General features: G+C 42.0%; 1 protein-coding gene across 1 annotated transcript in view; it reads left to right on the top strand.

Moving 5' to 3' along the window:
- Nucleotides 1–17,829, top strand: part of NT5DC1 (5'-nucleotidase domain containing 1) — a 394,037-nt gene that overhangs the window by 313,530 nt on the left and 62,678 nt on the right. The window contains exon 8 of the mRNA XM_069726170.1: nt 3,352–3,449. Within this exon, the coding sequence (XP_069582271.1) occupies nt 3,352–3,449 (98 nt within the window). The remainder of the gene's footprint in view (nt 1–3,351; nt 3,450–17,829) is intronic.

Consider the following 17,829-nt stretch of genomic DNA (forward strand, 5'->3'; position numbering starts at 1 on the left):
TTTGTCAAGACCTGCAATTTCCTCACCGGTCTTGATGAGGGAGTCTTTTGGACCCAATACTCAGGGGAATCAGGCAAGGCGTGTGCTGCTACATGCACCTCACCACAAATCTTACTACAGCCATTGCTGGAATACGATTTGTGGAGTTGCGAATGCCGCCACTCGTCTTGATTTTGGCAAGCTGGGGACCTCGTGCCCCCCGTCCCACCCCAGCTCTGCCCACGTTTAATGAGCTGGGGTGAGAATGGCATGAAAATGCCAGATGTCACATGTTTGTACTCGACCTCACGATGCACAAAAAAATTCAATTTTTCAAAGGTTTGATGAATCGCCCCCAATGTATTCTCTTTGGTTGATAGCACATGATTCTTTGCATGCAAACTATCTGCCAGTGTTGGCATTGACCACAGGATGCATTTGACTTCTATTGTGTGCCGGAGTTATTTTTCTGGATGTTCTATTTTTTCTCCTGAGCACCTCCTGAGTAGTGAGCACTTCATTTTTTTCTATATTTACTATTGTTGTTTTGGGTGTTGCTCCTACGAATCCCATTTTTTCCAATGTCTTTCTTGACATTATCATACAATGTGGACGAGAATTGCATTTGACTTCTATTGTGTGCCGGAGTTATTTTTCTGGATGTTCTATTTTTTCTCCTGAGCACCAACTAAGTAGTGAGCACCTCATTTTTTTCTATATTTACTATTGTTGTTTTGGGTGTTGCTCCTACGAATCCCATTTTTTCCAATGTCTTTCTTGACATCATACAACGTGGACGAGAATTGCATTTGACTTCTATTGTGTGCCGGAGTTATTTTTCTGGATGTTCTATTTTTTCTCCTGAGCACCAACTAAGTAGTGAGCACCTCATTTTTTTCTATATTTACTATTGTTGTTTTGGGTGTTGCTCCTACGAATCCCATTTTTTCCAATGTCTTTCTTGACATTATCATACAACGTGGACGAGAATTGCATTTGACTTCTATTGTGTGCCGGAGTTATTTTTCTGGATGTTCTATTTTTTCTCCTGAGCACCAACTAAGTAGTGAGCACCTCATTTTTTTCTATATTTACTATTGTTGTTTTGGGTGTTGCTCCTACGAATCCCATTTTTTCCAATGTCTTTCTTGACATTATCATACAACGTGGACGAGAATTGCATTTGACTTCTATTGTGTGCCGGAGTTATTTTTCTGGATGTTCTATTTTTTCTCCTGAGCACCAACTAAGTAGTGAGCACCTCATTTTTTTCTATATTTACTATTGTTGTTTTGGGTGTTGCTCCTACGAATCCCATTTTTTCCAATGTCTTTCTTGACATTATCATACAACGTGGACGAGAATTGCATTTGACTTCTATTGTGTGCCGGAGTTATTTTTCTGGATGTTCTATTTTTTCTCCTGAGCACCAACTAAGTAGTGAGCACCTCATTTTTTTCTATATTTACTATTGTTGTTTTGGGTGTTGCTCCTACGAATCCCATTTTTTCCAATGTCTTTCTTGACATTATCATACAACGTGGACGAGAATTGCATTTGACTTCTATTGTGTGCCGGAGTTATTTTTCTGGATGTTCTATTTTTTTCTCCTGAGCACCAACTAAGTAGTGAGCACCTCATTTTTTTCTATATTTACTATTGTTGTTTTGGGTGTTGCTCCTACGAATTCCATTTTTTCCAATGTCTTTCTTGACATTATCATACAACGTGGACGAGAATTGCATTTGACTTCTATTGTGTGCCGGAGTTATTTTTCTGGATGTTCTATTTTTTCTCCTGAGCACCAACTAAGTAGTGAGCACCTCATTTTTTTCTATATTTACTATTGTTGTTTTGGGTGTTGCTCCTACGAATCCCATTTTTTCCAATGTCTTTCTTGACATTATCATACAACGTGGACGAGAATTGCATTTGACTTCTATTGTGTGCCGGAGTTATTTTTCTGGATGTTCTATTTTTTCTCCTGAGCACCAACTAAGTAGTGAGCACCTCATTTTTTTCTATATTTACTATTGTTGTTTTGGGTGTTGCTCCTACGAATCCCATTTTTTCCAATGTCTTTCTTGACATTATCATACAACGTGGACGAGAATTGCATTTGACTTCTATTGTGTGCCGGAGTTATTTTTCTGGATGTTCTATTTTTTCTCCTGAGCACCAACTAAGTAGTGAGCACCTCATTTTTTTCTATATTTACTATTGTTGTTTTGGGTGTTGCTCCTACGAATCCCATTTTTTCCAATGTCTTTCTTGACATTATCATACAACGTGGACGAGAATTGCATTTGACTTCTATTGTCTGCCGGAGTTATTTTTCTGGATGTTCTATTTTTTCTCCTGAGCACCAACTAAGTAGTGAGCACCTCATTTTTTTCTATATTTACTATTGTTGTTTTGGGTGTTGCTCCTACGAATCCCATTTTTTCCAATGTCTTTCTTGACATTATCATACAACGTGGACGAGAATTGCATTTGACTTCTATTGTGTGCCGGAGTTATTTTTCTGGATGTTCTATTTTTTCTCCTGAGCACCAACTAAGTAGTGAGCACCTCATTTTTTTCTATATTTACTATTGTTGTTTTGGGTGTTGCTCCTACGAATCCCATTTTTTCCAATGTCTTTCTTGACATTATCATACAACGTGGACGAGAATTGCATTTGAGTTCTATTGTGTGCCGGAGTTATTTTTCTGGATGTTCTATTTTTTCTCCTGAGCACCAACTAAGTAGTGAGCACCTCATTTTTTTGTATATTTACTATTGTTGTTTTGGGTATTGCTCCTACGAATCCCATTTTTTCCAATGTCTTTCTTGACATTATCATACAACGTGGACGAGAATTGCATTTGAGTTCTATTGTGTGCCGGAGTTATTTTTCTGGATGTTCTATTTTTTCTCCTGAGCACAAACTAAATAGTGAGCACCTCATTTTTTTCTATATTGACCACAGGATGTCACTGTTATTTGGGCTCTTTACGATTTTTTAGTTATTCTCAGTTTTAGTCGATTTTTAGTGCCAAAAAAGACATTTTCTGGTCTGGTTGTTTATAAAGCCCACCTGATACCTTTCCCAACATAAAAGACTATTTCAGTTTGTGTAATGAAAGAACATGGCCTTACAGTAACATGGTTTGAGACCAAATCACCATTTTATCAATCGTATCTCCATGTTATTTACCTACTATTTTTGTAAAAAGCTCTGAACAAGACAAATATAGCAATACTAAATACATTATATATCAAAAAGTGGAATGTGCTTGATTAGATAAAATAAAATCATATATTTTCCAGTATAAAATACCGTATGTCATGGGGAAATCATACCCTAAAAAGTAAATTTTTTCTCTGCAGGAAGGAATTTGAGGAGCTTTTCGACATAATAATTACTAATGCCTTGAAGCCAGGATTTTTCTCTCTTACTCCTCAACAAAGACCTTTCTGGACTCTTGGTAAGGTTTTTTTGTCATGACATTTATTTAAATATATGTTTAGAAATCTGTAATTAGACTTTATTGCTTAGGGAAAGATAAAGTGGGAAGACCGAAATATAAATACTAAATGTATTGGGGGTTTGGTGGGGATTTTAATTTTTATTAACACACCTTGGCGTGTAATCAGCGATTTTCCATTTTTGCTTCTCCTTTTTTTATCCTAAGAGCAAGGGCTTGTTTTTTGTGTTGCGTGTTGTACTTTTGAATGACACCATTCGTTTTATCATGTGATGCACTGGAAAGCATAAACAAAATTTCAAGTGCTTTGAAATTGCTATAAAAAGTGCAATTCCACAATTGCTCTTTGGGTTTTTTATTTACCATGTTCACTATGTGGTAAAATTGACCTGGAAATATGATTCCCCAGGTCAGTATGAGTAAGCAGACACCAAACATGCATATGATTTTTTTTTATTTAAGTGGTGACCAAAAATTTGGAAATTTGAAAGGAAAAAAGATGTTTCTTATGTCGCCATTTTCCGAGACCCCTCCCGTCTTCCTTTTTTTGGGATATTGGGGCTTATTTTTTGGCACCCTGAGCTGACGTTTTTATTGATACCGTTTTGGGGGGATACAATGTTTTGATTGCCCCCTATTGCATTTTATTGCAATATTGCGACTGCCAATTGTGGCGTTTTGATTTTTTTTTTCATTATGCCATTTACCGATCTGATTTATTTACTTTATATTTTGATAACTTGAACATCTCTGAACGCAACTATACCAAATATGTGGGGGGTTTTTAATTGTTTTATTTTTAAAGGGGCAAAAAGGGAATGATTTGAACTGTTGTGTTTTTAATTATTTTTCATATTTTTAAAAACTTCAATTTTTTACTTTGTTTAATAGTACCCTTAGGAGACTTGAAGCTGTGATCGTCTGATCACCTGCGCTATACATAGTAGAGCTTTAGGACTGCTATGTATCGCAGAAGCCACGATCTCCTATGAACAGTGGCCACGGGCCGGTGTTAGCAGGAGGTTTATAATGGCAGGCACGAGAGTCATCCGCAGACCCTCGTCTGTCGTAACAACCCGATCACGTGAGCGGGATGTATGATGCGCGTCCTGCCTGCGCATGTTAAATTCATCTGTCTGTGATTGACAGTGGGATTAAACTGGTTAATCAGTCATCATGTGCAGGGAAAGTTGTGGACTAAGTGTTCGTGGTGGAACCAGTGGTCCGAACATTTCTCCAAAATGTCCCAAGAGACGTTTTTTAATGCAGCAACATCAGGCCGCTTGTGCTACTGTGAGCAGCTTGCGTAGCTTAATCGTCCTACCACGGCCTGCAGAGTGTTCAGACTTGTCTCCCATTGAGCACATTGGGGACATCATTGGTTGGCAGTTGCAAAAGGAGCTGCCAGCAGCAGCTCTTGGTGATTTGTGCCCAAGTGCATGCAGTTTGGCAGAACATTACTCATAAAATTATTAACAGCCTCATTAATAATGGAATAAATTGAAATTGTTTGAAGACATTGTTTCCATTTTTCTACCATTTGCATGTCATTACCATGTTGATGCTGTGATTTCCATAACTCCACAACTGTTCCCTCTTGGTGTTGCAATTTCAATGTTGAGTAGTGTATATGTCCTGTGATCGGCGAAAGTGTTGGGTTGCCACCCTTGAAATTGTTCCAGAAATTGTATTTTTGCCAGAAAATTATTGCAATTACAAATGTTTTGTTATACACATGTTTATTTCGTTTGTGTGTATTGGAACAGCACAAAAAAAAACAGAGAAAAAAGGCAAATTGGACATCATTTCACACAAAACCCCAAAAATGGGATGGTCAAAATTGTTGGCATCCTCGGCTTAATATTTGTTTGCACATCCTTTGAAATAAGTAACTGCAATCAATTGCTTCCTATAACAATCAACAACCTTCTCACACCTCTTAACTGAAATTTTAGACTACTCTTCTTTTGCAAACTGCTCCAAGTCTCTATATTTGAAGGGTGCCTTCTCCCAACAACAATTTTAAGATCTCTCCACAGGTGTTCAATGGGATTTAGATCCGGACCCATTGCTGGCCACTTCAGAACTCTCCAGCACATTGTGTGCAAACATTTCTGGATGCTTCTTGAAGTAAGTTTGGGGTCATTGTCCTGCTGGAATTCCCATGACCTAAGACTGAAAGCAACCTTCCTGACACTGGGCACTACATTGCGACCTAAAATCCATTGGTAATCTTCAGGTTTCTTGATGCCTTACACACAGCCAAGGTACCTAGTGCCAGCTGTTCTGTCTTCGTACACGTTGATACGGTGTGTGATCCGACATACGGCATAAACCACTTCTGTCTCCCAAATAAGCAGACTGTTCTCTGTAGTCTAACTTGTTTATTGGTAAACATGAGCGCGGTAAAACTATAAGAATACAAATGATTTGTATAAGTATTGGGCAAATAATAACATGACTGCAACTAACAGGGAAAGCATACAGGATGATGCAACTTCTATAATAACTACATACAGCAGGTAACCAAAAATCACATTTCCTGTGTACGAGCTGCTATACAGTTAATCACACTCTGTACAATATTACATAGCAAGAACAGGGATAATGGTCTTACCGGATAATCTTAACCGGAATGGCAAGTAAATGAGGTAGTTCAACACAGCAGATTAACACGTGTGTCCAGGGAAATACACAGAGAGAAAATGGAGTTTCCCCTTCCCATGATACCTTGGTGAATCCCAGAATGCAACACTCTAATAGTTACTGAAAAACACAGGTAATAAATTTAACCACCACTGGGTGGTGCTATAACACAGCAAAACCAAAACTATGGTATTAAACCTTTTTAAAGCTAGATACGAAACCTGACCTTCGCTAGAATGGGCAGAACACCAGCCCCAAAACATCTTTCAACCTCCACAATATTTGACTGTAGGTGCTATGTTCTTTTCTAGTTAGGCCTCATTCCGTTTTCTGGAAACAGTAGACGGATAGTTTCCACTGACACCAATGCACCCTGAACCTGCAGGACAGTTTGAATTTCTTTGGAACTTGATTAAGGTTGCTTATCTACCATCCTGACTATCCTGTGTTGCAAACTTTCAACAATTTTTCTCTGCCGTCCACATCCAGGGAGATTAGCTACAGTGCCATGAGTTGGAAACTTCTTTATTATGTTGCCCATCATGGACAAAGGAGCATCAAGATCTCTGGAGATGGATTTGTAAAGTTGAGATTGTTGATATTGTTCAACAATTTTGGCTCTCCAGTACGCAGACAGTTCTCTTCTCCTCTTTCTGTCCTCCATGTTTAGTGTGGCAAGCACACTATGCCTAAGTTGAGTCAACTTCTCCCAGTTTATCTGGTTTCAAGTGCGATTTTCATATTGCCCACACCTGTTATTTGCCGCAGGTGAGTTTGAACGAGAATCATATGCTTGAAACAACGTTGTCTACCCACAATTTTGGAAAGGTGCCAACTATTTTGTCCGGCCCATTTTGGGGGTTTTGTGTGAAATTATGTCCAGTTTGCCATTTTTTTCTCTGTTTTTTATGCTGTTCCAATACACACAAAGGAAATAAACATGTTTACAACAAAACATGTGTAATTGCAATAATTTTCTGGGTAAAATAATTTACTGAAACAATTTCAAGGGTGCCAACAATTTTGGCCATGACTGTAAATACACACACAGACACAGTAGGAGATCGAAGCAGTTTGAACTGGGTATTTTCTATACTAAATGAAAAGGAAGATTTTTTATCAGTTATGCCAATCAAAGTTTCATAGCAGTGTGATCAGTTCGCAAAACATGATGCAAATTTAGCACATTCATCCTGCTTTTCTGTGTACTTTGCTTATTTTCTTATCGTTACTTATAGAGAACCAACATATTCTGTAACACTTTAGACTCTTATCAATTACAGGCTCTTTATTTTCTTCAGCCAGTAGAGGTCACTAAGGAATCTGGATAAAAGGATACAATAAACCTTTTACAGATATCAAGTATATCACATTTATCTTTAGGCCATGTTCACACAGTGCGTTTTTTTACTGCGGAACCGCCGCGATTTTGCCGCTGCGGCTCCGCAGCTGTTTTCCATGCAGGGTACAGTACACTGTACCCTATGGAAAACAGGAACCACTGTGCACATGATGCGGGAATTAACTAAAAAAGCCGCGCTGAATAGCTGCGGTAAAAAAGAAGTACCATGTCACTTCTTTTTGCGGAACTGCAGCGGTTCTGCACCCATAGACCTCCATTGTGAGGTCAAACCCGCAGTAAAACCCGCAGATGAAAAAAATATCTGCGGGTTTTCTGCGGTTTGTGGTGCAGAACCGCTGCAGTGTGGCTGCCCCCCCGTGCCCCAATCCCACCCCCCCATGCTCCGATGCCACCCCCCCGTGCTCCGACGCCCCCCCCCGTGCCCTCATCTCCCCTCCTTATACTTACCAGGCCTCCCGGTGTCCGTCCGTCCGTCTTCTCCCTGGGCGCCGCCATCTTGCAAAATGGCGGGCGCATGCGCAGTGCGCCCGCCGAATCTGCCGGCCGGCAGATTCTTTCCAAAGTCCATTTTGATCACTGAGATATAACCTATCTCAGTGATCAAAATAAAAAAAATTGTAAATGACCCCCCCCCCCCTTTGTCACCCCCATAGGTAGGGACAATAAAAAAATAAAGATTTTTTTTTTCCACTAAGGTTAGAATAGGGGTAGGGTTAGGGGTAGGGTTAGGGGTAGGGTTAGGGTTAGGGGTAGGGTTAGGGTATTTTCAGCCATTTTAACCCTAAAAAACTTCCTAGAAAACACACAGACTCTGCATAGAAAGCTGCATAGAAAACGCATCAAAAAACGCACCAAAAAAGGACCTGCGTTTTCTGCCAAGAGCTGCGGTTTTTAGTGCAGAAAAAACAGCAGGGAAATCAGGAACGTGTGAAATGGCCTAAATGGTATAATACTACTTAAATAACTTGATATTGAACAGTCTTATGTGGGAGTTATGAACTGATTTGATTTTTTTTTTTATTCAACTAGAGTATTTGAACTTTTCTGAGCCTGATCGCTCTTACCATTAATATTGTTAAGTACCACTGTCTAACACTAAGTTCACATTTGCGTATATGTGCGCAGCGTATCATCTGCATGCGCAAACGCATATTTACACAGCGTTTTTTATCCGCATCAGCTTGCGCATGACGGCAAAAAATGTATGCGTTTTTGCCTGCATTTGCGTTGTTTATGCACATGCGTTCGATATTTCCATGAGGGCATGACTCAATGGGAGTGTCTCAAAACAGTTCCTGGACATGCGCAGTCCGAAGTACGCAAGCGCATCGAATGCATGCGTACGCATGTCCTTGCGTACCAATGCGTTCCCATAGACAGTAATGCGGTTTTTTACGCACTCATCCGCAGGTGCATGCCTGTGCATATTTGACGGATTTTTGACGCCTCCAAAAATGCAGCATGTTGCTGCGCCCTGCTGCACAGCGCGAAACGACACATGCGTACGCAAAACCATGTGTACACCATGTTAAATATATGTACACATGACCTATGCGGATCAAACGCTGCGCACAAAGACGCAAATGTGAAACCAGCCTTATATGTGTAGTAAGATGGCAACCATAAGGGCCATTATTAAGACCACAGCAGCTATAGTGAATGATCAGCATCACACAATAACGGCTCTGTGGTGCGGTGACCCACGTTACAGCCAGGGGGCACTGTGTGTGTGCTTCAAGATGCGCTTGGAGGCATAAAAGTGATGAGACAAAGTCCGCAGGAGTGTAAATGTCTGGTGTGTGTGTTGCAAAGGAAGACACTCTGCGCTGTCAGTCTGAAGTTTGGTTGGTGTTCTGGGACCTGTAGTCCCTCAAGTAATTGTGTAGTTCTAATGGGAGATTGGCAGGGCTAGTTATGAGAGATGGGAGGGTCAAACTAGCCACACACACCCACACTCCCACCCAGGGGAGTGGTTACCGGTATGTAATTTGACCAGGGTGTGGGTCACATGTTCCTGTGTGGTTCCTGTGTATGGATCTGTTTGCTCCATGTGCAAGGTCCTGGAAGGTCGGTGTTGGAGTCTCCTGGCATTGGAGAAGTCCTGCAAGCACTGAGACCATGGACCTGATGAACGGTCAGTGTTGGATTGTCCTGGTATGGGCTGGAGTCCTGGAAGCACTGAGACTGTGAGTCCTGCATTAGGTGTTTGTCAAATTTGAAAAGAAAACTCAGTAGAGGCAAAAATTGTCATAATTTGACAACTACATGCATGAACCGCCACATGCGCGATCAACATGCCTTAGTGTTGGAATCTCACTGCGCTAAAATGCGGACTAGCAGGCCTCGCCAACCACCGACCGTCCCATCAACCCCATCTGCTGCTTCTTCCTCCTCTGTCACCATTCCAAGTCTTCATACACAGGTCTCCGGCCACAGAAGCTACAATTGTTTATCCACCACAGTCGGGGTGAGTGAGAGTCGGTCAGCTGTTACGGAAATAGACATGACTGCTGCTTTTGTGTCACCTAGCACAACACATCTTTCTCAATCCACCATAACATCTCCACCTGCACCTCACTCACAGTCCAGCAGTTGGTCCTGTTCTTCGTACTCCGCCCTCTCTTAGCAAAGCAGCCAGTCCTTGGTCCCGCAGTTGTAGGCACTTAAAAGAATGTTTCTCATACACATGGCAAAGCTAAGAGCTTAACTCCACCATCTCCAATCTGTTGGCCATGGAAATGCTACCTTTCCGACTGGTGGATACAGACGGTTTCCGAAAGTTGATGGCCATCGCAGTCTCCCAGAACCAGTTGCCCAGTCGCCATTACTTCTCTAAGAAAGCTGTGCCTGCTCTACACCAGCATGTCGCTTACAGCATCACCCATTCCCTAGAAAAATTGATGTCTGCCATGGTGCATTTCACCACTGACACCTGGACTGTGACGCACAGTGTTGGAAAGACTAAGTGCAACACGAAGGGATAAGGAGAAGGGAACCCAACACTAGGGAAGGGGGGAGTGGAGACCCCTAGGCAGATCTAATGTCACCCTGTCTGCCCTAAGCATCCCTTTATAGGTTCCGCACCTATCGCCAAACAGGATACCTAACCCCTGCCTGACCCGGCTATAAGCCCTGCATAGTGAAGGACAGGTTGCTCACTAGTCAATCCCCACTACCACTAAAGACAGATGTGAAGCACAAACAATGGGAACATTTAGCTTGAGTAGACTCAGAGAGAAACACAGATGTCCTCCAAACACCAAAGAGGAAGATAGCTGACTGCTATAGCTCCAAGCCTCAACAGGGAAATGGAAATATCACCAACAACTCCTAGCAGCAAGCTGGGAGTTTTAAAACACCAGTCCAGGTGTGTCAACTAGAACCGGGGGTAGGTTGCCTAGTCAGAAAGACTAGGAAGGAGTCTGTAAAGCCAACCGCTGAGACCTTCTGCAGCTAGATGCAGTGACACTGCAGCCTCTAACACAGCCGTGACATGGACAAGCAAACATGGGCAGGGGCATTATCTCGCTGACTGGGCAATGGGTGACTCTGGTGGCTATGGGGGCAAGCGATCAAGGAGCTGCTCCACAAGTCTTTAAATCCCCAAGGCTTGCGGGCAAACCTCTGTATGTAACAGTTCCTCCACTGTTTCTGCCTCCTCCACCTCCTCTAGGGCTTCCACCTGTGCTCTCAACCTCTCTCTTAATCAGACACGCGTTCCAACAGTGCACATAGAATCTCAATCACCACTGTACTGTGGTGCAGAATCAGACAGTGTTTATATTAATATGCCTTGGAGATTGCAGTCACACAGCTCAAGAGTTGTGGACAGGTATCCAGGCTGAGTTAGAGCAATGGCTGTCTCCACTAAACCTAGAGCCAGGGAAGGCCGTGTGCGATAACGGTGCAAACCTGGTGGCAGCCCTATGCCATGGCAACCTCGCACATGTGCCTTCATGGCTCACAACCTCAACCTGGTGATACAGCAGTTTCTCTGCCACTATCCCGGTTTGGATGCTACTGCAGAAAGCATGGTCTCTGTGTTCTCACTTCTGACTATCACACCCCGCAGGTCATTGACTTGCATCGCTACAGAGGCCTTTCGGCCTACCTGATAACCGTTTCATTAGTGATGTTCCGACATGGTGGAATTCCACTCTGCACATGTTGCAGAGACTGTGGCAGCAGCGACAAGCCCTGGTACAGTATGTCCTTTTGCATAGCCTGGGCCAACGCAGTTTGGACATGGTGCAAATCACGCTTGCGGAGTGTGAACAGGTCATGGACCTCTGCACTCATCTGCACAGTTTTCAAATGACTACTAAGATGGTTAGCGCTGATGATGTGTCATCAGCATCACTGTTCCGGACATCTACATGTGATGGTCCCAGTGGAAGAGCATGAAGCAAAGGAGGATGTGGAAGGGGTAATAATATCTTAACTTTCTGGACTGTCATCGCACAGGCAGGTGCCTTGGAAGGGTGGCTTACAGCGATCAAAGGGGTTCATGGTACCAGACAAACTGTTAGTGAAGATGCAGGAGCCGAGGAATAAATTAAGGAGGATGAGGTGATGGATGTGCAATAGTCAGGAGATGAAAAGGATAATTATCAGCTCTCTGTTGTCCATGGTTGGCGGGAGAGGATTAAGCAACCTTGAGTGTTACCCCACCTCCAACACAGCATGGACTTGGACGTCATAGATGCGTCCGACAGATGAGCGGCTTCTTGCTGCACTTCAACACGATGCCCATATTCTTAGGGTTAGAAATAATACTGACTACTGGTTACAAGAGTAAATTTAGCCAGATGCTTCCCCCCTGGAAAGGGATGCGGGCATGCTGGAGTGTCGAAATAGGCTTGTAGACAATCTTAAGAGTGGTTTTCCCCAAGACAGCAGTGAGGCACACAGTGTGCCTTCAGTGCTGCTGGTGGTGTCCTGATGGATAAGCGCATCCAGCTGTCCCCTCAAAATGTAGACTGCCTAACTTTCATCAAAATGAACAAGTCATGGATCTCTGATCTGTTGCAGATTGGGCAGACTAGGCGACGGTGTCGTTTTTAGTGTTATGCATTGATGTTGCGTTATCGCAGTCTGTGCCATCTTTGTGTTGTCTTCTGTGTCTGCTGTTGCAATTGCTTTTGGAGACTCCAAGTTCGGTCTCCATCTGGTGAGTTGCCTGTAGTAGAAGATGTGGCAGAGGCCTATTATATTGTTTCTACTCTGTGGAAATTGATGCTACTTTAGTGCTGTGTGACAATTATTTTGTGAAATGTGAAGACTAAAATTTGGGTCTCCATCTGGTGGGTTGCCTGTTGTGCAAGGTGTGTCAGATTGCAATAACACTGTTTCGACTCTATGGCAAGTGATGCCACTTTAGTGCTGTTACAATAATTTTTTTAAATGTCGAGATTCCAAGTTTGGTCTCCATCTGGTGTGTTGCCTGTAGTAAAACGTGTGTCAGAGGCCTATTGTACGGTTTCTAATCTGTGGAATATTGATTGCACTTTTAGTGCTGAGTGACAATTATTTTTAGTGCTGTGTGACAATTATTTTTTTGAAATGTGGAGACTCCAAGTTGGGTCTCCATCAGGTGGGTTGTCTGTGGTGGATGGTGTGTCAGAGGTCTGTTATTCTGTTTCTACTCTGTGGAAATTGATGCCACTTTAGTGCTTTGTGACAATTTTTGAAATGTGGAGACTCCAAGTTGGATCTCCATCTGGTGGGTTGCCCATGTAAGTAGGGCTTCCAGACAGGCAGGTCTGCACTTACTTTCAGTTAACTACCTGTGTTACTTTCCTTAAATTTTTCTACCAATGTTACTGTATGAAACTGACATTTTTGCCATCTGAATGTGGCTGGAAAAAAAGAAAATTGGAGGTGTTGCATGAGGTATCAGGTCTGCCAGATAAGAAGGCTTACATCACTCCCCTAACCACCACGTCTTAACTAAAACGTAATTCAAAGCTCTAAATGCTTGCTCATACCTTGATGCCTCATTCAAGGCACATGGTTGGCTTCTGCTGTGCCATTATCAAATTTCTACTGTAAGTAAATTGATGCCACATTTCCTGTTGTCTGCCCCTAAATTTGGGAAATATTTATACTCCAAGTTGAGTCTCCTTCATGTGTGGTGCCTGTTACAGTATGGCTCGCAGACCAACAGGCCTGCGCTTAGTTTTAGTCAACTACCAGTGTTACTATCCTTACATTTTTCTAATTTTGGTGCTCTACCAAGCTGATATTTGTGCCGTCTGAGTCTGACTGGGAAAAAAATTTGAGCTGTTGCATGAGGTATCAGGGCTCCAGCTTTTAGCTGGCCTACACTGGTCCCTCACCCACCTGGTCTTAACCCCTTCACCCCCGGAGCTTTTTCCGCTTTTTCATTTTCGTTTTTTGCTCCCCTCCTTCCCAGAGTCATAACTTTTTTGTTTTTCCGTCAATATGGCCATGTGAGGGCTTATTTTTTGCGGGACGAGATGTACTTTTGAACGATACCATTGATTTTACAATGCCATGTAACAGAAAACGGGAAAAAAATTCCAAGTGTGATGAAATTGCAAAAAAAGTGCAATCTCACACTTGTTTTTTGTTTGGGTTTTTTGCTAGGTTCACTAAATGCTAAAACTAACCTGCCATTATGATTCTCCAGGTCATTACGAGTTCATAGACACCAAACATGTCTAGGTTATTTTTTATCTAAGTGGTGAAAAAAAATTCCAAATTTTGCTAAAAAAAAAAAAAAAAAAGCGCGATTTTCCGATACCCGTAGCGTCTCCAATTTTCGTGATCTGGGGTCAGGTGAGGGCTTATTTTTTGCGTGCCGAGCTGGCATTTTTAATGATACCATTTTGGTGTAGATACGTTCTTTTGATCGCCCGTTATTGCATTTTAATGCAATGTCGTGGCGACCAAAAAAACGTAATTTTGGCGTTTTGATTTTTTTTCTCGCTACGTCATTTAGCGGTCAGGTTAATCCTTTGTTTTTATTGATAGATCGGGCGATTCTGAACGTGGCGATACCAAATATGTGTATGTTTGATTTTTTTTTAATTGTTTTATTTTGATTGGGGCGAAAGGGGGGTGATTTGAACTTTTATATATTTTTTATTTTTTTTATATTTTTAATCACTTTTTTTTTTTAATTTTGGCATGCTTCAATAGCCTCCATAGGAGGCTAGAAGCATGCATAACTCGATCGGCTCTGCTACATAGAGGTGAAGTACAGATCACCTCTATGTAGCAGAAATGCAGGGTTGCTTTGAACGCCGACCACAGGGTGGCGCTCAAAGCAATCGGCCATCAACAACCATAGAGGTCTCAAGGAGACCTCTGGTTGTTATGGCGATGCACTGCTGACCCCCGATCATGTGACGGGGGTCCGCAGTGCGAGCACTTCCGGCCGCGCGGCCGGGAGCGCTAGTTAAATGCCGCTGTCAGCGCTTGACGGCGGCATTTAACTAGTTAATGGGCGCGGGCGGATCGCGATTCCGCTCGCGCTCATTGCGCGCACATGTCAGCTGTACAAAACAGCTGACATGTCGCGGCTTTGAGGTGGGCTCACCGCCGGAGCCCACCTCAAAGCAGGGGATCTGCCAGCTGACGTACTATTCCGTCAGCTGGCAGAAAGGGGTTAATTTAAACTTCAATTCCAAGCTGTAAATACTGGCCAAGATGCTAATACCACATGCATGGCCTATTGATCATTGCTGCTGTGCCATTATGAAAGGTTCTACTGTGGGTCAATTGTTCAGTCAACTACTTGTGTTACTATTTGTACATTATGTTTGAGCCATCTAAGTGTGGCTGGAATAAAAAATTGGAGGTGTTGCATGAGGTATAATGTCTCCCAGCTAAAAAGGCTTACACCACTCCCTTAACCACCAGGTCCTCATTGAAAATTCAGTTCCAAGCTGTAAATGCTGGGCCGACCCTAATACCTCATGCATGGCCCATGGATGACTGCTGCTGTGCCATTTGCAAATTTCTACTGTGGATCAATTGATGCCAGTTTTCATGGTGTCTACCCCTAATTTTAGCCATTTGGGAAGCTTTTTGACTCCCCTTAAGGTGTTGTGTATACGGTTGGTTTGGCCTCCCATTGAATCTAATGGCGTTCAGGTACGTTCCTCGAGCCATTCGGCAAACATGTTCTGCGAACGTCAAATTGTTCGGCAAAGCAAACCGAATGTTGAAAGCTTTGCTCATCTCTAGTTAGCAGTTTTATTTATTAGTAACTCTTTGGAAATTTTCAGTTTTATTGTCATTACATGGCAGAAGTCCACTTGTCTCACACCATCTTTACAAGATCCACTACACAATATGTCTTTAGGAACTAATCGCAAATCTATATCAACAATGATTTGATGGCATTATTCAGGCACTATATGGTGTAATTATTCATCTATATGGTATTTTTTGTTCAGAAAAGATAAGAATAACAAATGATCTAGCAGAAAAAAATTGTTATTATGTATTGTGCAGTGTTAGAGTATCTGTCTATTAAATTATGTTAAGGGGGTTGTCTGGTCTGCTAATAAGTCTGAAGTCACTCGTATGAGTGCAGACGTTTGAATCCTTACAGTGTGCAGCGTGCGCGCTGTCAGGTTCACCGGTATTGTCGGTGAGAGCAGGCCCACTACAAATGCTTGGCCTAATTCACTTGCATTGAAGGAGGCTGAGCACGTCTAATCAGAATGTGTCTGGAAGTATGCATATTGCATACCAATCTTGTCGGCAATACCGCACGCTGTTTCAGAAGTCTGCATTACATATAGTGGCTGGAGCCTTTTATCAGAAGACCAGACAACACCTTTAAATTTAACTGTTCTCTAGAAATGGTCATTAGTAGTGTAACAAGGGGGCAACAAGTCACATACAGTATGGTGTGCTTTACTTCCAAGAAAAATAAAACATCTGTGCCTAGTTCTATGTATCCATGCATATGTGTATGATGTATTGGAAAAAGCTAAACATCAGACAACAGTAGCAGCAGCTTGCAATAATGCCTAATTAAAATGTAATGTTGTGCAGAAATTTGGTTTATCTGCTTACATTTTTTTTGCAATATTTAATTTAAAAGCTACTTCAAAACAATGAAAACTTCAGCCTATATGTTGTTTTATGTTTTAGAGATGTATAATTGAAAAATAATTAATTGACACGCGATAAACTTGTAACATGGAAGCCTGCTTGGCAGTTAGGTTGCTTTTACACATCATTTTTTTGCCATCAGTCACAATCCGTCGAATGTTGGAAAAAAAACGGATCCGTCGCAGATTGTGAAAAACTGATGCGACGGATCCGTTTTTTTCGCTGGATCCAACTAGAAGATCCAGCTAATTGGATCCTAAAAAAATCGGAGCATGCTCAGTTAAAAAAAATGGAATCCATTGCCAGATTCCGTCATTTGACGGAACCGGCTCCCATAGGGTTCCATTCTAGCAAACGACGGACGGCGACGGATCCGTCGCTGTCCGTTTTTTTCGACGGACACAAAAAACTTTACTATGTCCGTTTTCTCCGGCCATCGGATGAACAATTTTCAACAGATCCGGCAAACGACAGATGAAACGTGAGGCCATCCGTCGCAATTCGACGCTAATACAAGTCTATGAGAAAAAAATGGATCTGGCGGCAATATTCGCCAGATCCTTTTTTTTTTTTCAAAATTCGCCGGATTGAGACTGACGGCAAAAGACTGCTGTGTGAAAGAGGCCTTAGGACTTATGCAAGAATAAACAAGCTTTGGAACATCTCTTGGAAATGTGAATACATATATAGTAAATATAGTTTAAAAAAAAAGACAAAAAAATGTATCTACACCAAAATTCCCACTTTAGACAAATAGTTTGCTTTAGAAATGTTTCTTGATGCACCTCTTTTCTTTTGCCTTGCTGTTCTGTTTAGATAAATTCCTTGAGGTTGCCATCACACTATCAGTATTTGGTCAGTATTTTACATCAGTATTTGTAAGCCAAAACCAGGAGTGGAACAAATAGAGGAAAAGTATAATAGAAACATATGCATCACTTCTGTATTTATCACCCACTCTTGGTTTTGGCTTATAAATACTGATGTAAAATACTGACCACATACTGCTAGTGTGACGGCAGCCGGACAATGAGCTGATCACAAATGAACCGCCAACAATCAGCTGTAACTGATGGTACAAAGACGGTCAGTAATGTGTTTAGTTTCCCAGCTGTGCCACCAATGGGGCAAACTGAAGGATATAATCAGCTCCTGAGAATCACTATTTCTTTATTTTGCTTACTTATACAGCACTGTCATGTGTCACAGGGCTCTGTCCCCATTGGGGCTCACAATCTAACCTACCAGTATGTTTTCGGAGTGTGGAAGGAAAACAGA

Source organism: Ranitomeya imitator, chromosome 5 (assembly GCF_032444005.1).
Source record: "Ranitomeya imitator isolate aRanImi1 chromosome 5, aRanImi1.pri, whole genome shotgun sequence".
Lineage (NCBI taxonomy): Eukaryota > Metazoa > Chordata > Amphibia > Anura > Dendrobatidae > Ranitomeya > Ranitomeya imitator.